This window comes from Leptonychotes weddellii, chromosome 5 (genome assembly GCF_054177405.1).
Source record: "Leptonychotes weddellii isolate Sample4059 chromosome 5, ASM5417740v2, whole genome shotgun sequence".
Taxonomy (NCBI): domain Eukaryota; kingdom Metazoa; phylum Chordata; class Mammalia; order Carnivora; family Phocidae; genus Leptonychotes; species Leptonychotes weddellii.
Window position 1 is genome coordinate 103,033,107 of NC_138373.1, and position 17,123 is coordinate 103,050,229.

The following is a 17,123-nucleotide window of genomic DNA, read 5'->3' on the forward strand; positions in this document are numbered from 1 at the left end:
GCCTTCACGATGACAGGCTGTTTTGGGAGTTTTCCCTTTCCCAAAACTTTGTAGTAGCCCGATCGCACCACATCAATGATAGGAGCAGCTCCAGTCTTGTTTTTGGCGGCATTTACCCGTGTCTGCTCACTCACCAAGGTCCACAGTTTATCAAGGTTGACAGTTGGGCAGAAGCTCTGGTTCCTCTTTAAGTGGTAATGTCTCATACCAACTTTTCCAAAGTAACCTGGGTGATATTTGTCAAAGTTGATCCTGTGGTGATGCATGCCACCAGCATTACCCCGGCCTCCTGGGTGCTTCCGGTGCTTGCCGATGCGGCCGTGGCCGTGGCTCACGTGGCCCCGAAGTTTCCGGGTCTTCCTCAGTCTGGATGGCATGTCGGCAGCCCAGACGGAAAAGCCCCAAGATTTTATTTTTTAAAGTAATCTCTACACCCAGTGTGGGGCTGGAACTCCCGATCCTGAGATCAAGGGTCACACGCTCTACCAACTGAGCCAGCCACATGGCCCCAACAACATTTTTTTTAAGATTTGTTATTTATTTATTTGACAGAGAGAGAGTGAGAAAGCACAAGCAAGGGGAGCAGCAGAGGGAGAGGGAGAAGCAGGCTCCCTGCTGAGCAGGGAGCCCAACACGGGCTGGATCCCAGGACCCTGGGATCTGACTGAGCCACCCAGGCCCACCACCCACCCCCCAAAACAATATTTTTAATACATAAGAAAAAAAATGCAATTAAGTTTTCATCTCACTCAGAATTCTGAGAGGGTATCATAAAATTGTATTAAGTACTGGTTATTAAAACTCTTTCATCCTGGGATTTTTTTTTTTATTTTAGTGCCTTGGGAGAATAACCTGCCAAAGGCAGCCTGTCAAACTCAATGAATTAGTATCTAAAGTTGGCAGATCACTGCGGTTAGTATTTCTCCTAGCAAAAAAGATTTCTTGGGCCCCCTGGGTGGCTCAGTCGTTAAGTGTCTGCCTTCAGCTCAGGTCCTGATCTCAGGGTCCAGGGATCCAGCCCCGCAAAGGGCTTCCTGCTCAACCCCGCGGGAAGCCTGCTTCTCCCTCTCCCGCTCGCTCCCCCTGCTTGTGTTCCCTCTCTCGCTGTGTTTCTCTCTCTGTCAAATAAATAAATAAAATCTTAAAAAAAAAAAAAAAAAAAGATTTGTTTCCCTGAAGTTTCAGTCTTTCCTATCTTTGGACATGCTGCTCCTTACAAAGTCCTTACTTCCAGTTCTTGACTGCCAGGCAATCTCCAATTTATATTCCATGATCTAGTTCAAACCTGATTTCTCTTCATCTGGATGCCCCACCCCCCCACCACCAGAATTTATCAATTACTACTCCTTTTAACTCTCACTGTGCCTTGGACATTTTCTCTGTTACAGCACCTATCATGTTATAGCACACTAATTTTTGAATGGAATCTTCTCTACTAAACCTCTGAACTTTTTGAGGGAAAGACCTGCCCCTTATTTGCCTTTATTTTCCTAGAATCTAGCAGAATGGCTGTAGAGTGGACCCCCAAATGTTTGTAAAATGAACACCAAATTCTGATGACTAACTAAATGACATGGGTTTTGGGAGCTCAAATCTGATTCCCATTTTCACACTTTCACATTTTCAAAAGGAGTACATAAAGGTGGTCCCATTTTGGGACATTCTAGTGGTTCCTCATATCTCTTGTCCAGATTCTTTTTTTTTTTTAAAGATTTTATTTATTTATTTGACAGAGAGAGAGACAGCGAGAGAGGGAACACAGCAGGGGGGTGGGAGAGGGAGAAGCAGGCCTCCCGCAGAGCAGGGAGCCTGATGTGGGGCTCGATCCCAGGACCCGGGAATCATGACCTGAGCCAAAGGCAGACGCTCAACAACTGAGCCACCCAGGTGCCCCTCTTGTCCAGATTCTTATGATAACCTTTTTGGTACCCTTAACTTCCAGTCTCTTCCTATTCTGATCCATCCTGGACACCACTCCAGAATAATTTTTATAAAACATCATCTTCATCTTGTCATTCCTTTGGGCAAAATATAGTAGGACTCTCTAATCCTTTCCAGTCAAATCTAAATCTCTAGTCTTCACACAGGAGGCCCCCAGAATGCAGCCTCACTTTAGTATTCCGAACATATCTCTTGATCATTTTATAACGTAAACTATACTAGGGCTGGAATCTTTACCTGTCTGACCTCTGACTTATTCTGAGAAATAAGAACAATGGCTGGCCTGGGGGAGATGCTCAATAATTGTGAGGTTAATGAATAGATGAACTATTCCTAGTATATAATCATTTGTTTCAGCTAGTTTTCTTCTTGTTCTCTATATACACCAAGCTCCTATCAGCCCATCTTGTCTGCTAATACCTAATAAACAACACTTAAAAGAATGTATTGCAAATTTTAATATATGTGCCCAAATACAAGGCAGTGCCTTGTTGGGCGCCTGGTGGCTCAGTCGGTTAAGTGTCTGCCTTCGGCTCAGGTCATGATCTGGGGGTTCTGGGATTGAGTCCCGCATTGGGCTCCCTGCTCAGTAGGGAGCCTGCTTCTCCCTCTGCCTCTGCCTCTCTCTCTCTCTGGTCTCTCATGAATAAATAAAAATAAAATCTTAAAAAAAAAAGCAGTGCCTTGTTTTCCCAAAGAGAACTAAAAAAAAATGGTTTTCGGTTGACTTCATATATATGAATAGTCAAATGTCTACTTTTTTTTTTTTTTAAAGATTTTATTTATTTATTTGACAGAGAGAGAGAGGGCGAGAGCAGGAACACAAGCGGGGGAGTGGGCGAGGGAGAAGCAGGCTTCCCGCCGAGCAGGGAGCCCGATGTGGGACTCAATCCCAGGACCCTGGGATCATGACCTGAGCCGAAGGCAGACGCTTAACGACTGAGCCACCCAGGCGCCCCCAAATGTCTGCTTTAAGTAGTTACCAATTTAATGAAAATGTAAGTCTAATATTATTCAGCAACACATATTCAAAATCACATGTGAAATATTTATTTAGAGAGAATGCTTTTTCACTCAAACTTTCTAACAATTCAAATTATCAGTGCCTTCGTTATCTTTCAAGCCACTTCGTTCATCAACTAGCTCAATTTACAGATCACACCATCTGCGCATATATCCAAATTGTTTGAGTTTTTTTTAATTCATACTATGCATATATATTCCTGATATCCACAGTATAACCTCTTCCTGTTGCTTTCTGAAAGGCTTACTCACAACAAGATCTAACACTTGAAACTGTAAAGTCCTAATCCAAGAATAATTCCTTAAATCTATGTTAAATTTTTTTTTTTTTGCCTCCTTTTTGTTTTTAAGTGATTCCATCCAGTGAGCTCTATAAGCTTGTGGAACTAGCATGAACTGGGGTGCCTGGGTGGCTCTGTCGGTTGGGCATTTGCCTTCGGCTCAGGTCATGATCCCAGAGTCCTGGGATTGAGTTCCAAGTTGAGTCCCTGCTCAGCAGGGAGCCTGCTTCTCCCTCTGCCCACCCCCCACTCATTCTCTCAATCACTCTCTCTCTCTCTCTCTCCAATAAATAAATAAATAAAATCTTAAAAGAAAAAAAAGAACTAGTATTAGCTTAGGTTATTTCAGGATGCATCTTCCCCAAACCCTTTGACTAAAAACAAAATACATAAAACAGATATCATGGACTATAATAAGAGACTTTGTAAGAACACAAATTACAAGGCAACTTCTTTTCTGAAAAATTATTTGGAGAGGAAAAATAAACCTTATATTCAGGTATATAAGACATTTGTTCATTTCACAAATACTTAATGAGCACTTCTTGTGTGCCAGGCACTGTGCTAGGGACTAGAGATACAGGGACCTTAGAATCCCATGCGGAAGACAGTCATTAAATGTATAATGCCACAGCTAATTAATTATGATCATTTTAAGTACTTTTACGGATAAGTATACCTAGCTACAAGACAGAGGAGTAATAGAGGAACCTAAGTCTGTGGGACTAAAAAATAGTTTCTCCAACAGTGCTATTTATATACAGTGTAGCAGTAATTCATGTACCCAGTCTATCTGGGTTCAAATACTGACTCAAATCTTAAGGTTACTTAACCTCACTTTCCTCATTTATGAAGTGGAGCTAACAAAAATACCTACCCCATGAAGATTAAATGACTTAATACACATAAAGCATTAAGAAAAATGTCGCCACATGGTACTTGCTTAACAAATGCAGCTGCTACTGTCATTTCAGCAGGAACCTGAAAGACAAGCTGGGAGGAAGGGAAGAAAATCCAAGCAGGGGTGCTCAGGTGGGTCAGTCAGTTAAGCGTCTGACTTCAGCTCAGGTCATAGGATCGAGCCCCACATGACACTCCCTGCTCAGCACGGAGTCTGCTTGAGATTCTCTCCCTCTGCCCCTACCCGCACTGAAGCTCACATCCTCTCTCTCTCTCAAGTAAATAAATAAAATCTTCAAAGAAAGAAAGAAAGAACTCTAAGCAAAGAGCTACATGTGCAAAAGCCCAGAGCATAAAGTTGCTTGGCCTACAGTAGAACTGAGAGGCCAGTGTTTCTAAGCATAGAAAGCTAAGGGGGAAAGGATACCATGAGATATGAGATGAAGCTGAGAAGATAGGCTGAGGTCAATAATGCAAAGCCTTGTAGGTCGGGTTAAGGAATCTGAACTTTATCCTAAGAGTGAGGAAACCTGAAGGGTTTTATAAAGGGGAGTGACAAGCTTAGATTTGCAATTTTCAAAGCTTTCTCTGGCTATGGAATGGAAAACTGGTTGGAAAGAGGCCTTTGGCCTCTATTTTATAGATGATGGGGAAACCAGTAAGGAAGTTGATTCAGTCTTCTAGATCAGAGGTGGGTGGTGGCACAGAAGAGAGAAGGAAACTGGATGACTACAGAAATAGAAGGCAGAACCAGCAAGACTTACTGGGTGTATGTTGCAGCGAGGGGGCATGGAGGGAGAGGCACTAAACAATAAACATGTATTTGAGGAAGGAAGGAGGGAAGGAAGGAATTCCTGTGTTCCTGCCATATTGTTTTACTGCATGAAATGCCTTCCCTCTACTCCATCTTTCCAGGCATAATACCTTCCCATTTCCTCCACAAAACTGTCTCTCTGATTGATCTTGTCCCCTTCTTCCCAGGAGTGTTCTAGAATTTTAGAGCTGAACATTCTTGAGATACATAATGATTGAGAGAACTTAGACACTGCCTGAAGACAGAGATCATCTTTTAGTCAACTTTTTTTTTTCTTTTAAGATTTTATTTATTTATTTGACAGAGAGAGACACAGTGGGAGAGGGAGAAGCAGGCTTCCCGCCGAGCAGGGAACCTAATGTGGGGCTTGATCCCAAGACCCTGGGATCATGACCTGAGCCGAAGGCAGACGTTTAACAACTGAGCCACCCAGGTGCCCCTTTAGTCAACTTTCTATCCTGCCCAACTCATCTCCCCAACACTTGTAGAGATTCTCATTACAGAACACTTTCTCTGACTTCATGAGTGGTATAGTCATAAACATCCTATGCTAATATAAAGCTCCTTGACCCATTAAGCATTATATGGAGGTTTCACAACCATTTTCTTCTTGGATCTTCACAGAATCCTTATAAAATAAGTGCTATTACAGAGAAAATAAACTCAGAGCTAAAGTGACATGTCCAAGGTCACATACACTAAAGGAAATGGCAGTGCTAAGATTTGAACCTAGATCCTGTTTCCAAATGGGATGCTTTTTACAACTCTCCATGGAGGATAAATATTCATATGCACTTGAGACATTAAACTCTCAGAGGCAGCTAAGTGCCACTTCTAAGAATCCTTCCCAGTTTCAGTAATTAATTAGTTTATTCAAGAATACTTATTAAGCACCTACGGGTGCCTGGATGGCTCAGTTGGTTAAGACTCCCACTCTTGATCTCAGCTCAGGTCTTGAGCTCAGGGTAGTTAAGTTCAAGCCCTGCGTTGGGCTCCACACTGGGGTGGAGCTTACTTTTAAAAAAAAAATAAAGAATATTTATTAAGCACCTACTACATTCTAGGAATGGCACCTAGTATTAGGGGTAAGGTACAGCAGTGAACAAGGCAAGAAGGTGCTTGCCCTGTCTAGTTCAGGGAGGGGCCCAAACAAGGAAACAAATATATAAACAGTGTTAAATGCTAAGTACTATAAAGAAAATATACGAGGTGCTGGGGGCAAATGTGTATCCTTAAAATGGGCATTACTTTGAATAGGGTGGTCAGAGAAAGCCTCTCAGAGAAGTGACATTTGAAACCGACCTTGGTCTTCAGGAGGCGCTTAACGAAAGGCATTTCCCCACAAACCTAGTTTGGAAGCCGGCGTCTAAAGCCAAAAGGTACTTAGTGTGCACAGGGGCCGCTCCCAGGCCTCCAACCCTGGCCACCTCACTGGCCCTGGACAGTTCCCGGCCTACTCCGGCCGCCACCACTAGAGGGCGCCGCGGATCTCCCCAGCGCCCAGGAGGGGCCGCGGCCCCAGGCACTGCCACACTGACACCTGGCACCCACCGCGTCAAGGCCCCGAAGCCCGGGGTACGGATGGAGGGCAAGGGCGGCGCTAGGAAGCCCTAGGCAATCGCGAGGGATCAGCAGGCCCTCAGTGAGAGGACGTCCCCAAGATCACAAATCCAACCACTGCCATACGTCCTCACTGCCTCGGGGACAGCCAGTTTCCGGCGCCTTTAAATCAGGAAATACGGGCTGCGTCCAATCCTGGTCCTTCTTTCGCCACTTAGTCTTAGCGTCGATTCTTCGCCAGGGGAGCGCCAGGCCGGCCATCTACGGATACCAATCAGCACTCAGGAAAGGCGCATGCGCTCTGGAAAGAACGTGACGTACAGTGAACTTTGACCTAAAGGCGACCTCCTCTCTTCTCCCCCTCCCTCGCTGTGAAGATGGCGCTCTCCAGGGTGTGCTGGGCTCGGGCTGCTCTGTGGGGTTCGGCGGTCACCCCCGGACCTCATGTCACCCGGAAGCTGCAACTTGTTCGCTGTGGCCTGGCCTGGGGGGCCCCTCGGTGAGGGACCTGGGAGAAAGGAAAGCGTTTCTGATGTACAGGCCTTTCCAGTGGCTCAACCTTGTTTGCATGCTGTCTGTTAATTCTCAGCGTTCCACGCCCTGGCCCCGGGGTTTTTATTCTTCTGCTCAGAACTCGCACCCCGATCGCCACTAGTGATATGGCTTCCTGACCCTCACGACTCTCAGTGCCCCATATTTTCAGTATTCCCCACGTGTCCTGAATTCATCTTTCAGCCTCCCTTTTTCGGCTTAGATTTTACCGCTACTTATCTGGATCCCATCTCTTTGGCCTTAGCAAGCTGTTCAAATGGTCCCTCAGGCTTTGCTCTCCCTGCAGACTCACACCACACCCGACATTCCTTCCTGCCTGATCTCTCATCTGCCCGATGTTTTTCTCGGTCTGATTGCTTATCTGTCCTTGAGCCCAAGATCTTCCTTGGATTTCAGAAGATTCAGGTCTTAGCATACATTCTCTGAGACTGGTGTTTTACTTTGGTGTAAAAGGGGCTCCAGGACTGATTCCCAGACAGTCTCTTTGATCTTCCTTGTAGGTCTTCAAAGCTTCACCTTTCACCAAAGGCAGATGTGAAGAGCTTGATCTCTTATGTCGTGGCCAAGACAAAAGTGATTAATGGGAAATACCATCGTTTCTTGGGTCGTCATTTCCCCCGCTTCTATGTCCTGTACACAGTCTTCATGAAAGGTAAAACCAAAACAGAAATCCCTTGAATCCTTTCGTGGGCAATGTCAAAGAGTTTAGAATAAGTAAGATTACTTGCATGTTCTGCTGTGTGGTATGAGCTGGTGTGTTTTCTGTTTCATAAATGCTTGAGGGTTAAATTAGTTCTAAGTTAGCACTTCTGGAGAATGTGTCTAGAAAAGTATCATGACAATTTCTGACAACATCCATGGGGGAATATAGGTATTTTTGCATTTTTCTTAACGACGCACAGCTGACTATTGTAGAAATTCTTTGACATGCACAAGGCCAGGCATCTATATGGCTTCACAGACCTGCCCTGTGATTTATCAGTTGACTTGGCCCATAAGAAAATGTGGTCTAATGCTTGTCACGTATCTGTCCTAGATAGCATATCGTGGAAACAGCACTACATATACTTATTTTCTGAATGTTTTCATTCAGATCAGAGCTGTGCTAGTTACTAGAAGATGGTATAATGACAGGTGTCCACTCTGGTGCCAGACTGCCTGGGTTCACATCCCAGCTTGTCACTGGCTGTGTGACTGGACTAGTTATTTAACCTCTCTGTCCCTTGGTTTTCTCATCTGTAAAATATGGAAAATAATAGGACCTACCCCATTAATCACATAGTTGTGAAAAGTAAATAAATACATCAATACATGTAAAGTACTTATGGCCTGATCATAGTATGTGCTCAATAAACTTATCTATAGGGCGCCTGGGTGGCTCAGTTGGCTAAGTGACTGCCTTCGGCTCAGGTCATGATCCTGGAGTCCCGGGATCGAGTCCCGCATCCGGCTCCCTGCTCAGCGGGGGGTCTGCTTCTCCCTCTGACCCTCCCCCCTCTCGTGCTCTCTCTCTCTCTCTCATTCTCTCTCTCAAATAAATAAATAAAATCTTTAAAAAAAAATAAACTTATCTATAACTATTATTGTACTCTATACTTTTGTTATAACAGCAATTACAATAAACTACCATGTTGTTAGCTGTGAATATTATCATGATTACTACTAGCTTCGTGGACTTGCAAAATCTAAAGTAGAAACAGAACGGCTGCTTTGTCTGCTACCACGTTTATAACTGGGATTAAATGAGAAAAGGGTCTGGAAAAGTATTTTGGTTGGTTTGTTTTTAAGCTTTTTTTTTTTTAAGATTTTTATTTAGTTTTGAGAGAGAGAGCACAAGCAGGGGGTGGGGCAGGCAGAGGGAGAAGCAGGCTCCCCACTGAGCAGGGAGCTCGACACAGGGCTGGAACCCAGCACCCTGGGATCATGATCTGAGCCAAAGGCAGAACGCTTAACTGACTGAGCCACCCACCCCGGGGCCCCTGTTTTTAAACTTTTAATTATAGAAAATTTTTAATATACACAAAAATAGAATAATATGAATTTTCATGTACTCAACCTCACTTTAGCAGTTACCAACTCGTTGCCACCAGTCTCCTTTCATTTATACACTTGCCTTCTCCTGTATTATTTTGAAGCCAACCTAGATATTATATAATTTCATTCATAAATATGAAAGCATTTTTAAAAAGTAAAGCCTTAGGTAAAATGTAAGAATTATCATCAGATGAACAAAGAAAATGCAATAACAGAAATATGTTGAATTACAGTATTTCTGAAAGTGTTCTAGAAAGGAGATAAGGTAATATCTGGTTGGAGACTACATAAGGTTAATTGAGCAAGATTTCCTGAGGTTAGTGAGTTTTTGAATTTTTATTTTAAAGAGGGAGTGAGTAGTGAACCAGAAGAAGGAGAGCATCCCATAGTAGATCATAGAAGGCCAACTTGGCTGGCAGAGAGGTGATGTGCTGGGGGGATAAAGAATGAGAAGAGAGATATAGGTTGGCCTCACAAGAGTTTCAAATGTCCTAATTTAGAGCTCTGATTTAGAGTAGTGTTGGGGAGGGACTAATATGTGTGTTGTGGGTAAACATGGAGTTGGAAGCTGTGGTAAGATTCAAACTGGGATAACGTCACACTCTGTCCTCTACTTTAATGAGGCAGGATTGCAGATGATATGGGCTGATGCCAAAAAGGCTAGAAGAATAAAGACAAATATGTGGAAGCACAATATAAAGTTTCATCAACTTCCATACCGGGAGATGGAGCATTTGAGACAGGTATGGGCCAGGGGCAGAGATCAGAAGTCCATGGTGAGGTAACTCAAGTTAACCAAGATCTCAAGCTTTTTTCTTTCCTATCTTGTTCACCACTGATCAACCTTTTCCCCTCCAGTGTGAGATCAAAGTATTGAACTAAATGAGAGCATCAGGTTATTTGTCAGAATTGGGTTTATTCAGAGTTGTAGCCCTCTGTAACAGAGCTCCATAGAGATTCTGGCATACTTTTTGAATAAAAGTTGTGTATACTAAAACCCAGTTCATTTCTGAATATATAAAAATCTGCAAGGATCCAAAAGGCAGCAGGAAAGTAGCATTTGGTGGTGACTTGATGGATAGTTTTGAAGCTGAGAGTGAGAACCTAGGACCCATTCGGCATATCAAGAAGAATTTGTTGAGGGATTTGGTATAGTGTCAGGTCCCGTACTAGACATTATTTGGGATACAAAAATGAACAAATCAGGGCTTCTGTCCTCAAGGAACTTACCAACTAGAAGTAGATAGAAATAACCTTGACCCTTCTCTGGGCTGCAATAGAAGTTTACTGCACAGTGTGGGGGAGGGATTGTTCATTGTATTAAGAACTTGGGTTAAAACTGCGTCTGTCTTTATTTCTGCTTAGTTCCGTCGAGACGTCACCAAGTGTCTTTTCCTAGGTATTATTTCCATTCCACCCTTTGCCAACTACCTGGTCTTCCTGCTAATGTGAGTACAGATTTCTATTTTCCCAGCATATTGAAGAAACAGATTTTCTTTTTTAAGATTATTTATTTATTTATTTGACAGAGAGACAGCAAGAGAGGGAACACAAGCAGAAGGATTGGGAGAGGGAAAAGCAGGCTCCCCGCTGAGCAGGGAGCCCAATGTGGGGCTCGATCCCAGGACCCCAGGATCATGACCTGAGCCAAAGGCAGACGCCTAATGACTGAGCCAACCAGGCGCCCCGAAACATAGATGTTTTTTAAATTAAAAATTATTTAAAGAACTTTCCATTTCAGAAGTAGGCAGAGATTATCACACTTCCTGCTCCAATCTTCTAATTAGCCACTCAGTAATTATTCCTGGATCAGCTGTAGGTGCAGGTAGCTTAGACTTTTCACGTCTCTTAGCTGCCCCTGTGTGATGTGAGATAATATTATGACCTTTTCCATCATCCCTAGAGGCAGCAGCCCACTCCCTGAGAAGCATAGCAATTTGGGAGAATCTTTTGTTTCAGGAGAGAAATGCATTTCATATTCTGATAACATAAATTTTTATTATTTTATTTTGTATCCAAAGATGACATTTTATTTTATTTTAATTTTATTTTATGTATGTATTTTAAAGATTTTATTTACTTGAGAGAGAGAGAGAGAGCAAGAGAGCATGAGCTGGGGGAGAGGCAGATGGAGAGGGAGAGGCAGACTCCCCGCTGAGCAGCAGCCTGACATGGGGCTCCATCCCAGGACCCTGAGATCATGACCTGAATGAACCAAAGGCAGACGCTTAACCAACTGAGCCACCCAAGCGCCCCAATTTTATTTATTTTTTTTAATTAATTTATTTATTTTGAGAGAGAGACAGCAAGAACGGGTGAGCATGGCGGGGAGGGGTAGAGGGAGAGAATCTCAAGCGACTCCCCGCTGAGCATGGAGCCCAGCAGGGGAATCGATCCCATGACTCTAAGATCATGACGTGAGCCGAAATCAAGAGTCGGACCCTTAACCGACTGAGCCACCCAGGTGCCCCCAAAGATGACACTTTTAAACTGTGATCTTGCTTGTTATTTTAGTTATCTGCTGCTGTATAACAAACAGTCTTGAAGCTTAGTAGCTTTTCATGGTTTTGTGGGTCAGGAAATCGGGCAGGGTTCAGGTGGGTGACTGATTTTTCTCTTCCATGTGGTGTTGACAGAAGTCCCTCAGGCTTATTTAGCTGACGAAGGGACTAATCTGGATGGTCTAAGGTCACTCTTATGTCTGGTGCCTTAGTGGGGATGGCTGGAAGGCTGGAGCTCTGAGTTAGAGTACCTACAGGTGACCTCTTTAATATGGTGGCCTCAGAGTAATGGGACTTCTTACATGGCAGCTCAGGGCTCCAGGGGTGAGTGTTTCAGCAAATAAGAATCTGCTTGGCCTTTTATAACCTAGCCTTAGAGGTCACAAAGACTCACTGCGCTCTCTTTTATTGGTTGAATCAGTCACCCAGATTTAAAAAGTAAGGGGACAAATCGCTTCTCGGCCTTTTGGCTAAGATCAAGTGTAAAAAGTAAGGGGACATAGACCTTACTTCTCAATAAGAGCAATGTCAAGAGAGTTTGCGGCCATGCTTTTTTTTTTTTTTTTTAAAGATTTTATTTAATTTGACAGAGAGAGACACAGCGAGAGAGGGAACACAAGCAGGGGGAGTGGGAGAGGGAGAAGCAGGCTCCCTGCCAAGCAGGGAGTCTGATGTGGGACTCGATCCCGGGACTCCAGGATCATGACCTGAGCTGAAGGCAGTCGCTTAACCGACTGAGCCACCCAGGCGCCCCGCTGCATCTCCAAGGATTTTATTTTTATTTATTTATTTTTAATTTTTTTAAAGATTTTATTTATTTCACAGAGAGAGAGGGAACACAAGCAGGGGGAGTGGGAGAGGGAGAAGCAGGCTCCCCGCCGAGCAGGGAGCCCGATGCGGGACTCGATCCCAGGACCCCGGGATTATGACCTGAGCCGAAGGCAGACGCTTAACCGACTGAGCCACCCAGGCGTCCGCGGCCATGCTTTTAAACCACCGCACATGTAGAAAAATGGATTAAAAAACACATTTGCCCTGAACATTTTATATATACATACAGACTGTGCCACAGTTTGAGGTTGTCAGCATCACATACGATGAGTGGCTCCGTCTGCCGCTCTCTCCAACTCTGTCCAAAAAGATGTTCTTCAAATGCTTTAATTCAAATGAAGTCATTTTATGTAATTACTACACGTGAGGCTGTCCCACTGCTGCTTCCTTTCACAGAACCTCAGTAATGTTGCCTGAAATTGTGCTTCAGTGTATCTTTAAACCTCGGTCTGAGACTCATTTACAGAAAAGAACAGTGAGGTAGGGAAGTCATGTCTCCATCTCTTCTTCCTAGTGTTCATGTCCGCCAAACGCTTTCTTGGATCACTTAGAAAGATGCCGGTTTCAGCAAGTGACATTGTGATTCCTTTTCCTTTCAGGTACCTGTTTCCTAGGCAGCTACTGATCCAACATTTCTGGACCCCAAAGCAACAAATTGATTTCTTAGATATCTATCATGCTCTCCGGAAGCAGTCCCACCCAGAAATCCTTTGTTATTTAGAAAAGGTTATCCCTCTCGTTTCTGATGCAGGACTCCGGGGGCATATGATGGAGCTGTGCACCAAGGTATTCCTCCAGCTAACCCTTCCTGCAAACTCCGACTCTTGTGAGAAACTAGGGAAAAGGGCCAGGCAGGACCTTCCTAACCTCTACCAATCTCTCACCTCTCCCAAGATACAGCATGGTACCCACCCAGCAATACATGATATCCTGGCTCTGAGAGAGTGTTTCTCTAACCATCCCCTGGGCATGAAGCAACTCCATGCTTTGCAAATGGTGAGCACTTTGTGGCTTTCTGTGTCCCGCAGCCTCACCTTGCCTCACGTCTTGCGTGTGGTAATAACTATGTTGACTTTCTCCTCCCGTGTTGATGTGTTACAGAAAGCCTTGAGCCGAGCCATGCTTCTCACGCCTTATCTGCCTTCTTTCTTGTTGAGACACCGTTTAAGGACTCATACCACTGTAATTCACCAACTGGACAAAGCTTTGGCAAAGCTGGGGATTGGCCAGCTGTCTCCTCAGGAGGTGAAATCGGTAAGAACTTACCGCGATATCAACCCTCAGTCCTTGGTGGGCTTTTGAGCGCACGGGGCTGGGAGCTTACAGAGAGCTCCCTGTTTTGCTTGTTAGAACAAAGCCCAAACTCTTTATTCTTTCACCTCATTTCTGTGTCTTTTTTCTCAGTGAACTTAACTCATGGAAAAGGAATTGCCCATAGTAATTTTGGTTTATGTTTCTTTTCTTTTGGCCCTTCAAAAACCGAGGACACTATTCTTTAGACCTACTCTTTTTGATTATATAGGCCTCTTTGCTTGTCTGTCGTAGTTTAGATTACTATAGAGAAAGGTTTCTTGTGGGCATGGAGTTATAGCTTATTTAAAGGAGATTTTGAATTATTTGTGGGCTTACAGTTCATGGGGATATTTGCTATGTGATTATTGAGGACTGTTCCTCTTCTGAGTGATACAGGCTTGTTATCTTCGTGGCCTGAATTCTACCCATATTGCTGAAGAGAGGTGTCGAACTTGGCTGGGAGAGTGGCTACAGATTTCCTGCAGCCTGAAAGGTAAGACACATGTGGTTATGCCACTAAATCCAAAGTATTTTTCTGTTTGATTCTAAGATTATTTTGGAGTTGATTATTGAGTACCATGAGACCCTTATTTAATATATATGTCTAACTGAAAGGGCATAAACTCATTTGCCTACAGGAGCTAAGCAGGTAATGAAGTGGACTCTGCAAGACAGGAGGGAGTAGTGAGGATTGTGGGAGCCCAAAACAGCACGCATGCCGGTCTGAAGCAGTCTCAGCCCCAGCACTATTGATGCTAATGTCCTGAGCACTAGAGGATCTCTAGCAGGATCCCTGGTCTCTGCCCGCTAGATGCCAGCAGCATCCTCCATGCCAGTTCTGACAACCAAAAATGTCTCCAAACATTGCCGGATGTCCAGTGGGGCAGAGGAGAACAGAATTATCCCAGTTGAGAAGCACTAGTCTAAAGGCATTCAAATTCAGAACAAAAACACTCAGTTGGCTAAATAAAAGGACCCGGGGGTGGGTATTAGGCCTGTGGGGCTCTTGTTGGAACCTTTGGCTAGGCCTTGATGTTTTCTAAGCCTGTGAATATCAGGGTAGGCCTACTAATCTCCTTGGAGCCAAGAAATGTTTCCAGAGCAGCAGCTCCTACCAGAAGAATCCCAAGGGTGATTAGTATCATTACCATCTCTGAAGTTTCTGCGGCCACCCCTTAAGAGTCAAGAAATGAGGATGAGTGGAAAGGAGTATCTGGTGGAAGGAAAGGAAAGCATACATGCAGGGACTGGAACGAAGCAGGGGAACTTTGAGAACAGTAACCTCTTGACGTCACGCCTCTGCACTTGGCTTCCCGCCTCTAGTATCAAGCCCTGTCGACCAAGGCAGTTAGCAGGCTAACTGTTCCCTGGCCAGGCCATTAACACTGATGGTGTTTACAGAAGCTGAGCTGTCCCTCTTGCTACACAACGTGGTCCTGCTTTCCGTCAACTACACCGGGACAAGGCGCTGAGTGAACGCGGGGCGGATGGCATGTCCTGCGGCCACAGAGTGCAGCAGCGTGGCACCTACCCGCACCGGTCAGCCGGGGCTCTGCGTGCGCTGGTAGGTGCGCCCGAGGCGGGGGACAGGTGCTCCAGGCTTCCCAGCGCGGCCGCCGTGCTGGAGCTGGGACTGAAACAAGCCCTCTTAGCAGAGGCGGCCCGCGTGAGCTGGCGTCCCGACTTCCTCCGAGTCAGCCGGGGCGGCTGGCGGCCTCTACTGGGCCTCCATGGTGATGGTTTCAGTTCAGAGCCTAGGAAGGGAGCTTGTGCCCCAGGTGAAAAGCCTCATCTGGCCCAGGGCTCACCCACTGCCGTAGTCTTGGAGCTGCGTTTTTGTTACAGTTTCTGGCTGGTGAGGGCAACGGCACTGTTGAAATTGGAGCATTTACGTCTATGTGTGTACTTCGATGCTGCCCTCAATCCTTTTTGTGATGACCAAAAATAGGTTTTTGTTTTTTTGGGTTTTGTTTGTGGTCCCCTCACTGGGTTAACCACTCCCTTTCCTTTCCAAATCTTTGACCCATCTTTTTTTTTTTTTTTTAAGCAAATATTCATTCATATATGGGAATTTTCTAATGGAAAAGGTGGAAGGAAACACAAGTGCTCCTTGTCCCTTCCCGCGTTTATAGCCTTCACCCCCCTCCATCTTAATTCCTGCGCTGTGGTGCAGCCCCTAAGGAGCTTCAGCTCTGCTACCTCTACTGCGCTGCGGCAGGCCAGCTCTAAAGGGACAGTGGCCGCCTTCTCTGGGCCACGGATTAAGCCTCTGAGGTACTAATCACTGCCCCGCCTGGGAGACCAGAGAGGCCTGCAGTGTAAGTTGGGGTTAGCTTTTGTCTGTGTCCATCATTGACCTGTAGTAACTTACTGTAAATGCATGAAGCACTGTTTTAAATCCAAGTAAAGACTGCCTGAAACCAGTTGCTGGAAATGACTTATGCATACTCTAATTATTTTGCTAAAGCTCCTTTGACAAGACTGACAAATCTAACTAATGGGGGAGGTAGGTGGTTGGAATAGAAGCTTCTGATGGGATGGAAGTTCTGAGGGATCTGATTTGACGTTGATCCTCTTTGCTGGACTTTAAGATGGTAAAAAGGAATAGAGAATTTGGAATTAACAATTGAGCCCCCAGAGTAGGGACTACAGAAAGGGAAAAGCTCCAACAGGGCAGGATCAAGGCCTGCTTCAGCTGAAGAGGTACATAAGGGCATATGATGCAAGTAAAGCTCTTGGTGCTCCAAAGAGAATGTTCTGTTTTTCCACCATAATGTTGTTAACATTAATCTCTAACTGACCTAATTAGTTCTGTATATGACGCTAGAGGAACACCCTTTCTCTAACAAGTTAACAAGCCTGCCAAGATAAAGAATAACACACTGTTCTTTTGAGTATTTCTTTAATATTACATTTAAATAGTCTCTTTAAATACAGCATTATCACAATGTAAAGGACCAAAAAGGCAAAAAAAAAAAAAAAAAATTCTTTTCAGAGAACCAGACAAGCTTTGGATTCACATTGAAAATACTACCTGTATACAGTATGTGAGAAAGGAAACTGGAAAATAATGAGTTGGAATAATACGAGATTTCTTTTATCTAGGCCTAGACTGAGCGGGACCGAAGCCATCTGCTCCTGATCACAGGAGGTCCAGGCTTAGCTTTTCTAGCAACCATGAGCCAGAATTCTGTCCAGCTCAGGTAGCACCAGAAACGAGATGGACTAGGTTGTAGAAAAGGCCCTTTGCTTGACAAGACGATTAATGCTCAGTGTTAATATTCAGCATTAAAAAACTTGGGATCAGCAGGAGTCAGAATTGTTGAGTTAATGGAGGGATGGACTTGGATTAAGAAACTGGTTTTTCAGATACCGCTTCTTGGCCTTTTGGCT

General features: G+C 44.5%; 1 protein-coding gene and 2 pseudogenes across 3 annotated transcripts; 2 read left to right on the forward strand and 1 right to left on the reverse strand.

Annotated features, from left to right (window-relative positions):
- Positions 1 to 400, reverse strand: part of LOC145721363 (large ribosomal subunit protein uL15 pseudogene) — an 8,562-nt pseudogene extending 8,162 nt beyond the window's left edge.
- A 6,459-nt stretch (positions 401 to 6,859) lies between these two features.
- On the forward strand, positions 6,860 to 16,737 carry LETMD1 (LETM1 domain containing 1). Of its 3 annotated transcripts, none has more exons than XM_081821678.1 (9): positions 6,860 to 7,018; positions 7,572 to 7,723; positions 9,733 to 9,848; positions 10,471 to 10,553; positions 13,037 to 13,223; positions 13,332 to 13,433; positions 13,539 to 13,691; positions 14,127 to 14,223; positions 14,369 to 15,124. In XM_081821678.1, exons 1-9 carry the CDS (start codon positions 6,897 to 6,899, stop codon positions 14,413 to 14,415), a joined length of 1,059 nt encoding a protein of 352 aa, XP_081677804.1. In that variant the 5' UTR covers positions 6,860 to 6,896; the 3' UTR covers positions 14,416 to 15,124. The 3 variants fall into 3 exon arrangements, with proteins under 3 accessions (XP_081677804.1, XP_030885919.1, XP_006735209.1); XM_006735146.3 differs by lacking the exon at positions 14,369 to 15,124 and adding an exon at positions 15,132 to 16,737 and having other exon boundaries at positions 6,861 to 7,018; XM_031030059.2 differs by lacking the exons at positions 9,733 to 9,848; positions 13,037 to 13,223; positions 14,369 to 15,124 and adding an exon at positions 15,132 to 16,737.
- Positions 12,057 to 12,209, forward strand: LOC145721963 (U2 spliceosomal RNA; annotated as a pseudogene).
- Positions 16,738 to 17,123: the final 386 nt, after the last annotated feature.